Below are 12,696 nucleotides of genomic sequence, written 5' to 3' on the forward strand. Positions count from 1 at the left end.
ACCGTGCTTCTTTGAGTTTGCCAGAGGAAGGTGTAAAGGCAGGTACAATTATGACATTTGTGCAGGTAAGTGGTAGAAACCTTTAGAGGGATGTGGCCGAAGTGTAAAGAAATGGGGCAAACTCAGGCAACTTGGTTGGCACTTATTTGTCCTGGGTAGTATACAGCATGAATGTTGAATTTTCCATGTTTAGGTAACCTGCTCTCCTCTTGTCCCCTTCTTTTTCCTTCTGATCTACTTAGCTCGTCCTACGCACACCCAGCTCAACCATGCCCCGCCGGCCTCCTATCCCCTCCTCCACTCCACTGTTCCCATCTGCCCATCTCCTTTATTTGGTTCCATGCCCCACTTTGCTTTCCTATCAGACCCCATTATCTGCAGCCTTTTAATGCCATCACCACTCAGCCTCTGTTGCCATCTCCACCCTTTTCTCTCTTGCCTGACTCCATCAGGCAATCACCCCTCCTTGCCTGGATTAACCCATTCTTTGCCAGCTCCTGCCCCACCCCTCTTCTGATCTCTTTATACTGAACATCTCCCCTCTCCTGCTTCAGTCCAGATGATGGGTCATGATCTGCCACATTGCCTATCAATTTCTCTCTATATACACTGCCTAATGCACTGAGTTCCCCCAGCAGTTTGTCTTTTTCTCCTGTCCCTGTGTTTTAAATGGATAAAAATTAATCTGAAATGTTTGTCTAACAGCTCAGATTCTAAAAGTAACAGTAAAGCATCTGTATTAAGTGCACAAAGTATGAAAATATTACCTTTTGGCTTGAATTCTGATGAGATCCAACATCTTCTAAAGCCCTCTTCTTGGGATTATTGTGATTCTGAAGGACTTTAACCAGTCTGATGAGAATGTTGTCCAATATGGCCATCCCCATCAACAAACCCTTGTCACAAGTTTTGATTGCTTCTCTAACTGCTGACTCTTTTTTGCACAGACACACAGCCTTAAAGAGACAGCCACATGAAAAGACTCTCCGCCACTCTTTATCCACATCCCTCCAAGTTCCAATGTTGAGCTTTTCCCAGGAGAAGTCTATGATGGTCTGACTGAGTTGCAAACATTTGGCAATATCCTGGCCTTCATAAAGTAATGCTGCTGTCTGTTTTAATAAGAAAACAAGGCTCTCGTTCACTATTTTGTTGAATTCCAATTGCATATCCTCTAATTTCGGTGGCAAAACAGCAATTGCTTCATCCCAGAGGGAGGACATCTCCTGATGACTTTCTCTGAAGATGTAGTCTTGATGAGAAAATGCCTAATTGTTTTTAACTTGAGAGTTGATTAAACTTGCAAATGATTTCTCCACTGTCAAACTACTGCTGGAGAGGCAGACTGAAACTGAGTAATTTTGTTAAGGCAGAACCATGGTAAGTGTATGGAGACTTGTCCTGGCCAATAAGTTTGCTTATTGGATGCAAACTATGGATGTTTCTAAACAAATCAGAACAAAATTTGTAGTTACTTTTCTAATAAAATGGTAGCAACAACAATAATTATCTCCATTTATATAACACCTTTAATGTCACAGACCACCCTAAAGCATTTCATAGGAATTCTATCAAACAAAAAAAAGCAACTTCAAACCATATACAAATGCAGAACATAGGGAAAGTTTTGTCAAACAAATTAGTTCTTAGGTGTAGACAACCAATGGGTTTAAGGAAGGAAGCATATTCTTGAATGCTATGGACAATTACTAATATTTTGAGGTACACAAGAGTTCAGAAATGATGGAATTGGATATCATTGGAATAGATATCATTGTGGACTATAAAATTGGAGGAGATTGTAAAAATGGGTTAAGGGAGAGACCAAAAGTCAGAGAATTGGGACATGCTGTCAAAAGCAGAGGAATGGTGTGTGGATGGATGTGGTCAAAGTTACAACATGGCAGCAAATTAACAATGGGTTACAGAGAGTTGAGGAGGAATTCAGTGGTAGAGTTTCAGTTGGACAATATTTAAGAGGTGGAAACAGGTGGCATTGGCAATAACACAGATATAAGATCTAAAAATTAAACCTGTCAAATGTGATATCAAGGCTGCAAATAGTCTGGTTTAGTTTCCAACAGTTATCAGAAGGCACAACAAGCAGAGATATTGCAAAACCAGCAAGTAAGCAGCTGCACCTGGAGTGCTGTTATACCCATCACTGTGGACATATTTGGAAATTGGTGTCATAGCCCACACAAGGCAGCCGAAGTGCTGTACGAACATAATAAACAGAGGGCAACAACAGGAACACTAGATGAAAAGGTATAAGAACAGAGGCACTATTGAGGAGCTTTTGACAATCAAATGGAACCTGGTAAGTGCAATGAGTGCTGAAATAGGTTATGAATAATAAGGAGAGCAAAATTATGTGGTATACTATTTCTGATCTTCATCAGACCTACTTTAGTACTCTGCCGGTGTTCAAGGTAAGATGCAGTCTGATTTGAGAGAATGCAGCATGTTCAAAGAAGAAAATGATAGCTACAGAAACTTCACAGAGATTATACGACTGTCCTTGTTCCTTTTTCAAATTAAATATTTCTGCTTTCTTTCCTCTCTTCCAGAAGATACTTCCACCAAAGTCACATATGACTCAGCACACAATCATTCTTTAAAGGAGTTCTCAGTAGAGTGTCAGTTCATTCCTTATAGGGATAATGGATGTATTCTTCTGTTATGGTTTCAGCATTTCATTGTCGATATTCATAAGGGACATTTATTCACATAATATTTAATGTAACTTTTGACTGACATCTTAAATACCTAATTTCTTCCATGGATTTTCCAATTCCTGTTGCATAGGATAAATGGATTGGAGTACAAAGTGAAACCTCCTTCCACCAATTGCTTTCTGTCTCTTTTTCAGGATTGCAACTGGTTTCTCACCATCTTGCTCTCCCTCTCTCTCTCTCTGCACCAAGATGCTGATCTTGGCAGCTGCACTGAGATTTGGGAGTAGTGGCACATTGATTAGCCTCTAATGGATAGAGATTGACCTACGAGCTATGACCCACTGGGGACAGCAGTAATATTGCTGATGTACCAATTTGCACCAATTCAATTGATGGGCAGTTGAGACTAATTTGATTATATTATATATTAACCTGAGAGGAGGGCATGTGCCTGAACCATTTTCTACATTGCGACATACCAGGTGACTCACAGCAGAATTTCCATTTTGTCATCTGTCCACATGTAATCCTCACTATCTCCAAACAAATGTAAAAATAAAACCACAGGAGATTCTGCAGGTGCTGGAGATCCAGAGGACACATGCAAAATGCTGGAAGAACTCAGCAGGTCAGACCAGCATCTTCGGAAAAGAATAAACAGTCAATGTCTTGGGTCGAGAACCTTCATCAGGATTGAAAAGAAAGGGGGAATAAGCCAGAATAAGAAGGTAGGGGACGGGGGTAAGGTAAGAAGCTGGGGAGGTGATAGATGGAAAAGGCAAAAGGCTGATGTAAAAATAAAAGACAGCTATGGTGCCCTTGCAAACTAAACTAACAAAAATTGTAATCAATTCAGTTTACAAATCCAACAGTCTATGTCAAACATGCCAGGCTCCATTCCCTTACCACCCCATGAAAGGTCAAATGGAGCCTCAGAGATCTCATTTGAAAGACAGCATCACCAACAATGCAGCACTCCCACGGAAGAATGGACACAGATTAAATGCTCAAGTCAAAATTGGGGTTTAAACAACACTCTTCTGACTATGAGCTAGGAATCTTGCTCACTGAGTGACTGTTAAAATCTATAGCCGGCTCTAAAGTGCTGCAAATCAATTTACATCATTGGTAAAGAAGGGACTCTTGGCAAAGCATAGACGGTGTCCAGCATTGGGAATTTTTATCTTCAAAAATGTGGCCAATCACCTATTGTGTTGAAACCATTTTTTCTCATTAATGATGTAATTTGTTTCTGCCACACATTTCACTCTTGTTTACTCATTAAACATTTCAAAGTGCAATGGTACCCAGTCTGAGTTGCTGTTAAAGTGAGGACAAATTCACTCATTATATCAGACAGCATCAAAATGAATATCCACAATACATGCTAAAATGAGGGAGTACTGTATTTGTCAACATGGAGCAGACAATGAGTTTGTAAATCTGGCGAGAACAAAAGGATGTTGGAAATGCCGAGGGTGGAGTACGATGGGAGGGTTGTGGGACACGTGGCAGAGGAGGTTTGGCATAGGTACAGACACACCCTATTCTGAGACACCAAGGAAGGCCATTTGTTTCCAAACAATTGGTTTGTTGATCATTGCAGAATGTCTCTCTGGTGCTTCCCGTTCCTTCCACTCCCTCACCCCATTTTCCCAACCATGATTCCCCTTTTCCTGTCCCCTTCCCATACTCAGTACACAATCGAGGCCCATATCAGAATCAGGTTTATCATCACTCACATATGTCATAAAATTTTATATTTTCTTTGGCAGCAATATAGTGCAATACATAAAATTACTATAGTATTGTGCAAATGTCTTAGGCACCCTAATTACATGTGGTTTTGTAGTACAGACTACTGATAGGACAGTTTATGATTTTTCTGAGGGACTTGGAAGTAAGAGCTGAAGTGCATTTGAAAGCATGGTATTAAAATCATACAATTAAGCCATTCCTCACAGCCATCCCCATACTCTGAAGAAAGTACACTTGAGATAATTTGAAATTCCGATACATCAAATAGAAACTTCCAGGGCAAGAGCTGGATGGATAGAGGGCACTCCCCATTCATAATATAATATATGGGATTCTGCTCCTAACTCTTTCGTTGCCTATAAACCATGAAAGCACTAACAAACCCATAACAGTGGAAACAGTTCCCTTTACAGCAATTAGGATTATGAAGCAATTCAGCAAATCTCCACCATTAAGCAACATATTACCTAACTACATCATAAAACTGGCTTCTGAAAAGTTAATGGAATAATTACAGGGGTAATAATGTGTACCTTGGGAACAAGGTCTCTTTCTGCATAGTCCCTCATACGGAGACACTGCACGATGGTGTCGGCAGGCTGCCTTCTTATTTAACAGGGGCTGTGTAAAAGTTGATGTCATTTCAACTTAGTACCAAGTGAATCTGAATCCATAGAGCACAGCAGGCTGCAACTCAGGCTTAGATCCGCACTAAGGTTAGCTGTGGAGGTGCATTTGGAGGATGGGGTTAACTCTTGGGGTTGGCACAGCCGAGCAAGAGAACTAGTTAATACCAGGTTCACGTTAAACTGAACCAGAGTGTGTATCAGGCTGACAGAGTGCTGCTGAAGAACTAGCATGTAACTAAACCCTAATTAGCACAAAAAAGTCAGCAAATAAATAATACAAAACTGGCTTGTCAAGTGAGCTGAGAATTGTTGTATCTATTCCTTTTCGTGAGTGGACTGTTAATGTCTACATTTGTTTGCCTACCTTGCATGACACTTCCAATTGCAATGCAGGATAAGCAGATGTTCTTCTCTGTATGTTCCTAGTGTATTCTAATAAATTTGACCTTCTCTTGATTTGAGTGCTTCATTTATTCTGCAACTTGCAACATGCTCAAGATTGCAATCATTTAATCAAACACCACTTGCTTAAAATTAAACATTCAGGATGTACAGGGAGAGATGTTTGTTTAAAGAAACACAAAATACTGGAGGAACTCAGCAGGCTAGGCAGCATCTATGGGAAAGGGTACAGCTGATGATTCAGGCCAAGACCCTTCAGCATGACTGGGTCTTGGGCCAAAATGTCAACTGTGTTTTTTTTTCCATGGATGTGGCCAGGCCTGCTGATTTCCTCCAGCATTTTATGTGTGTTGCTTGGATTCCCAGCATTTGCAGATTTTCTCTTGCTTGTGTTTAAAGAAATACCCTACTTAACTGGACAATATTGTGTTGATCAGAATGTGGGACTTTTACTTCCTGTCTGAATCCCTGATGTTTCCATTCCGCAAAGTCAATGCTGTGACTGAAAAGCTAAATAGTTTGCTGCCTGGGAAAATGTACTGGCTTCCCAAAGAAAATCCTTCTGATTACTCAACCTACCAGGAAAGTGCCGAGAGATAAGGAGGTGGGAGGTCAGGGTGCCATAGGTGCTTGACGCCATCAGATAACTTGTTGTAATGGCCTCTATTAGAAGGAAGCCTTAAACAGACTTTCTTCTCAGTGTTCATATGCATGTGCTTCAATAGTTGGAAAGAATAAATATTGTTATTTTATCTCTGCCTACCCAATGTTCTGCAGGAAATTTTGAAGATCAAGATAACTTTGTACAGTCAGATGTGAAATTGAACCTTTATTGGTCAGAATTCTTACCCTCATACCACACAGAGTATCTGTTTTCAGAGCTAATAGGAGAGACTACTCTCCATTTCCTAAAATATTTGTCCCAGATGTATCTATAAAAAGGTCAATGTATTTTATTCCCATAGTGGGCTCATTCAGAAAGTCAGGAGGCATAGGATCCTAGGAAACTGGCTGTATGGATTCGGATTTGGCTTGCCCAATTGAGGCAGATGGTTATACTGGATGGAGCCGTTTCTGTCTGGAGGTTGGTGACCCGTGGTGTTCTACAGAGATCTGTTATGAAACTCCTGTTGTTTGTAATTTTTCTGTGTGACTTGGATGAAGAAATGGAAGGCTAGGCTAGTAAATTTGCAGATGACATGAAGATCAGCGGGGTTCTGGATTGTGTAGAAGGTTGTTGTACCTGTAGGTTATAATGGGACATTGAAAGGATGCAAAGCTGGGCTGAAAAGTGGCAGATAGAGTTCAATACAGAAAAGTGTGAAGTGATTAATTTTGGAAAGTCAAACTTGAAGACAGAATATCGGGTTAATGGCAGGATTATTAATAGTGTGGAGCAACAGAGAGATCTGGGGATCCACGTTGAGGGATACCACAAAGTTACAGAGACAATTGGTAAGGCATATGGTGTGCTGTCCTTCATTAGACAGGTAATTGCATTAAAGAGCCATGAAGTAACATTGCAGCTCTACAAAAACCTGGTTTAGCCACATTTAGAATATTGTGTTCAGTTCTGGTTGCCTCATTATAGGAAGGATGTGGAAGTGCTAGAGAGGGTGCAGGGCTGATATACCAGGATACTGCCTGAATTGGAGAGAATGTCTTATGAGAATAGGTTGAGTGGGACAGGGCTTTTCTCTTTGGAAAGATGGTGGATGAGCGATGAATTGATAGAGGTGTGCAGGATGAGACATAGATATATAGATAAACAAGAAAAAATCTGCAGATGTTGGAAATCCAAGCAACACACACAAAATGCTGGAGGAACTCAGCAGGCCAGGCGTCATCTATGGAAAAGAGTATAGTCAATGTTTTGGGCTGAGACTCTTCAGCAGGACTGGAGAAAAGAAACTGAGAAATAGATTTAATACACAAAGTGATAGGTGAAATCTGAAGGGGGATGGATGAAGTAAGGATCCTGGGAATGTTGGTTGGTGAAAGATACAGGGCTGGAGAAGGGGGGGGGGTCTGATAGAAGAGGACGGAAAGCCATGGAAGAAAGAAATGGGGAGAGGAGCACCAGAGGGAGGAGATGGGCAGGCAAGGAGATAAGGTGAGGGATGGAAAAGGGGATGGGGAATGGTGAGGGGGGTGGAGAGAGGGCAATACTGGAAGTTCGAGAAATTGATATTCATGCCATGAGTGTAGCCTCATCATAACAGTGGAGGAGGCTATAGATAGATATACTGGAATGGGAATGGAAAGTGGAATTAAAAGATATGGACACTGGGAGATCCTGCTTTTCCTGGCAGACAGAGTGTAGGTGCTCAGCGGTCTCCAAATCTACGTTGGGTCTCACCGAAAAACATGAGGATATCTGGTCGTGCTGCTAGGGTGGTGGTAGTGCCAGATACATCAGAGGCTTTTAAGCGACTCTTACCTAGGCATATGGATAAAAGAAAACTGGAGGGCAATATGGGAGGGAAGGGTTAGAGTGATCTTGAAGTAGCTGAAAGGGGCAGCTCAACATCATAGGCTGAAGAGCCTGTACTGTTCCATGTCCTATGCACAATATCATAGCTGTTTTTGGGGTGGCAGAGGCCAGGAACCCCAGTTTCTCACCTTAGTCTCAAATTTCAGCATTAAATTCACCCATCTCAACTGCTGGAATATCAGATTGAGAATAAAGTTCTACTACAATATGCCAGGAAGTGCCTTCACTTTAACACAGAGGAAATATGCCATGATACACAGGTAATGGTGTTGAGTAATGTCAGGTTTTAATACCAGCTATGAGCCCCTTTGGGGGCATGCTGTCTGCCAGTGAAACCTTGCTTGATCAGTGAATGTTGGTGGTAACCTCCTGTACATAACTGTAAAGCCGAGAGTTCAAGCTTCACTACTGAAGCTATAGTACATATCGGAGATGCTCTACTTCCTTTGAGACATTAAACTAAAGTTAGCAATCCCACATCATTTCAGGAAAACAAGGACTCCTAGCGCTTGGTTGATACTTAAAAGCTCCAAAATTGATACTTGGTCATCAGTTTTTTTTTAGGATCTTCTAAGGTACACAATGGCCCTGGACAATCCCACATAACCAGTCAGGCTAGTGATTAGGACTTCATATTTTTCTAATAGTACTCAGATTTAATTCTTAGTCAGGGAATACTCCCCTCTTTGAGCTGTTTCATATGGAACTAAGTACCCCTGGTAAGCCTCAGCCCCTTCTACACAACTGTGGCCGCATTAACAGAATCCACCACATCATTCTTTGCAATTTTACTGAGCTCTATTTTGGTGCTACTGAATTCTATAAATGGATCTGGGCATGGCACAGTATAGAGATCTTGGAAGGCAGAAAATGGAGGTTCCCTGGATGTAAATAAGGCCCTAAACGATAGATTAATGAGGAAGGATTATGTAATGTAATCTATATTCCTTGAAACACAAGTTAGGAGGAATATTATTTTGCTTGTGAGCTCAGGACAAAGGGACATGATTTTACATTCAACTCCTGGATATTTAACAGGGCACTGGGAAAACCAATGATCTGCTGGAGGAACTCAGGTGGTCAAGCATCATTGGGGGGAGGGGGAAGAATTGTTGATCTTCTGGATGCATCAGGACAGGAGGCTGAAAATGCTGTTCCACACTTCTGGTGCAAAAAAAACCAGGTGGATGGAAAAACTCAGTCGTTCAACACTTTCGGTACCTGTGTGCAAAAAGATCTGCCAAAGAAACCAGTTAATGATGTTTAGTTGTTAACATTCTCACCTGAAAACAGGTCAGAGATTCATATTAGTCCTGAGTGCCTTGAATCACTTTCGTTTAGTCAAGGCTAGATCAGACTTGGTAAGAAAAGAGATACAGATAAGATTCTTAACCCAAAACATTCACTATCTATTTCCCTCCAGACATGTTGACTGACCTACTGAGTTCCTTCAGCATCTTGATGGCAGGGTAAGAATGTGAGATCAGTGGAATTATACCATTCAGGCCTTTTACAAGATATGGAGCTCAATAGATAAATAAGAGTGCATATCCATCAAGTTCTTACTGAATGACTGGACAGCATTTGGCTGAATCCTTACTGCTTTATTTTCTTATTTCAATAATGATGAAAAGCATGCGTACAGTGCTTTACAACATAATGAAGTACAGAAAAGCAATATATAAAATGCAAGGTCTTACATTTAGCTTCAATCTTATCCAACAGGTACTATTTAGGATAGATTTAGTAACAACAGTGAGTGGAAAGTGTGCTTATTCACTTGTGTGTTCAGACAATGGGGCAAAATGGATCCTTCCCCAATTCCATATAACCATATAACAATCACAGCACGGAAACAGGCCATCTCGGCCCTCCTAGTCCGTGCCGAACTCTTAATCTCACCTAGTCCCACCTACCCGCACTCAGCCCATAACCCTCCACTCCTTTCCTGTCCATATACCTATCCAATTTTACCTTAAATGACACAATTGAACTGGCCTCTACTACTTCTACAGGAAGCTCATTCCACACAGCTATCACTCTCTGAGTAAAGAAATACCCCCTCGTGTTTCCCTTAAACTTCTGCCCCCTAACTCTCAAATCATGTCCTCTCATTTGAATCTCCCCTACTCTCAATGGAAACAGCCTATTCACGTCAACTTTATCTGACCTCTCAAAATTTTAAATACCTCGATCAAATCCCCCCTCAACCTTCTACGCTCCAATGAATAGAGACCTAATTTGTTAATTATCCAAATTAATGCAGGTAACTCAAGCCAAAAACAGGGACTGTATACAGAACTCTCTATGTACAGTAGCTCTGTCCAAACACTCTTCCCAGTTATGGATCTAACATCAGGTTTAGAAAATCAACTTTATATTGCCTATGAATGAAAACAGACCTGTAGCAACAAAGTACAATTTTCTGGAATCTCCTTATGATGAATTTCTGTAATTACAATTACAAAAATTGTAATTACTCTGGTATTACTCAGAGATACAGTTTTGAGTGGATTCTTTATAGAAGGGTGCCAGACAGCACTGGGAAATTACACTGATTCTGAGTTTCAAACAATTTGTTTTAGAAAGAAAACCAAGCTATTTTATACAAGTCAAAATCTATATTGAGACATTGATTTTTGATTATTAATTTAGCTCTTTGATGGCATTCTTGCCTTGAACCAATTGGTAACTCAAGCTACACTGCAAGACTTGAGTGCTTACTGTTACATTCATGTAGGACTACAGTGAAAGGTGAATCATACTGGACAAGGCTGACAGATTCCTCTGTAAACAGCAAACCTTCACGCAAAACCTCTGTTTAATGGCTGGTATTTCAGACAATGCAGAGTGTTTTATTGAAAGCACTTATCCTACTGTGTGCCTACTAATCATGAGTCTTACACCAGGAACGATGAAAATGCCAGTAACCAAGTCCATTCAACATTAGAAGCACGTTACTGGACTAGTTTTCTCACCCCACCCAACAATGTTATCAGGGTCATAGAAGATGCTGTTTTTTGTTTTCAGCATTTGGCCTTGAACTACCAACATGAAATTTTTTTTTTACAGCCCAACATGAGATCTTGATAAAGGTAAGCAATCCTAGCTCCTACCCACTGAATTTAAAGTTTACACAGCCAAGATCCCAGTACAGCAGAGACTTCCTTTTTATTAAGATCCTCTTCACAGAAACACAATATTCTGAAATTAATAAAGTGTGGGATATAAAGCATCAAGGATCTATTCCCTGCCTTTCTGTGCAATCATTTTCAAATTCTACATTAAATGAATCTGCACACAGTTTAAAAGTGCACAGTCATTATTTTTCTTAATCTTATTAAAAACTGCAGCAGGCAAGCATGTTGAAAGAATTTGAAAATAAGATTTAAGTACTCATTTTTTCTGAGATGAATTGACTTTTTAAGTGACAGCATCTGTTTGTTTGTATTTCATGTGTAGCTAATTCATCCCTGGGTGGCTGTTTCTGGCTGTTCAGTGAATATTAACCAGCTGTCACAATTAGGCAAGGCAAATCCAATTAGCTCATGTGTAAAGGAGTTTCTGGACATAGCATAGAAGTAATAAAATTAAAAACTGCTGTCCATTTGCACTTTCTAAAATTGTAATAAATGAATTGTGTTGGTTAAAGAAATAAAACACAGTGTAATTTGAAGTTTGTTGAGAGCTTCTGACAACCCTTTATTGCAGACCAGAGCTGAGCGCTCTTGACAATAAAGTCAACTATACAACACCTCCTCACAATCCACCTATTTTGAAATTTTCCCTTCTTCTCATAAGGACAGACCTGGGGCAATGGCACAAGTAAAGCCTATCCAAATGCCGTTGCAAGAAAAAGTTTGTGAGCATTTTGCAACTACCTGGTTTTCTGCATTCATTACTCAAAATGTGGTCTGATCTTCATCTTAATCACAATGATAGACAAAGACAATCCGCCTAAACAGCAACACACAAACAATTGTACTTTTTATGTCTTTATTGAATATAATATTTAATCATTCACAGTCCAGGCTGGACAAAGTATGTGACCCCTTGTATTTAATAACTGGTGGAACCTCCTTCAGCAGCAATAACCTTCAACAAATGTTTCCTGCAGCTGCTCACCAGACTTGCACAATGGCAAGGAGGAATTTTAGACCATTCCTCCAAACTGAACTGTTTCAGTTCATCAATGTTTCTGGGATACCTTGCATGAACAGCCTCCTTCAAGTCATGCCACAGCATCTCAACTAGGTTAAGGGCTGGACTCTGACTTGGCCATCCCAAAACACATTGTCTTATGCATCGACCAACTTCTATTAAGTTTCAGGCGATGGACCTCTACCAAGACATACTCCTGTGAAATATCTTGATACAACTTGGAATTCATTGTTCCCTCCAGGATTGCAAGCTGCCCAGGCCCTGAGGCAGCAAAGCAGCCCCAAACCATGGTGCTCCTTCCACCATGCTTCACCACTGGGATGAGGTTTTGCTGTTGGTGTGCACGGCCCTTTTCCCTCAAACAAAAGTTCAATTGTTGTCTCATCTGTCTACATAATATTGTCCCAGAAACATTGTGGAACATCCAGGTGGTTTTTTGCAAACTTGAGATATGCAGAAATGTTCTTTTTTGGAAACAAGAACATGAACACCATTCTTGTTCAGTGTTTTTCTTATAGTGGACACATTAAACAGAGACTTTAGCAAGTTCTAGAGATTTCTGCAGGTGTTTTGC

The 12,696-nt window shown here is 40.5% G+C and overlaps 1 protein-coding gene across 3 annotated transcripts in view; it reads right to left on the minus strand.

Annotated features, from left to right (window-relative positions):
• kdm8 (lysine (K)-specific demethylase 8) overlaps positions 1 to 12,696 on the minus strand; it is a 76,259-nt gene that overhangs the window by 39,080 nt on the left and 24,483 nt on the right. For all 3 annotated transcript variants that reach the window (XR_009513986.1, XR_009513985.1, XM_059979700.1), the window contains exon 2: positions 768 to 1,444. Coding sequence is in view for 1 of the 3 variants with exons in the window: in XM_059979700.1 (XP_059835683.1) it covers positions 768 to 1,223 (456 nt within the window). In the remaining 2 variants the exon portion in view is untranslated. The remainder of the gene's footprint in view (positions 1 to 767; positions 1,445 to 12,696) is intronic.

Source organism: Hypanus sabinus, chromosome 9, assembly GCF_030144855.1.
Source record: "Hypanus sabinus isolate sHypSab1 chromosome 9, sHypSab1.hap1, whole genome shotgun sequence".
Taxonomy (NCBI): domain Eukaryota; kingdom Metazoa; phylum Chordata; class Chondrichthyes; order Myliobatiformes; family Dasyatidae; genus Hypanus; species Hypanus sabinus.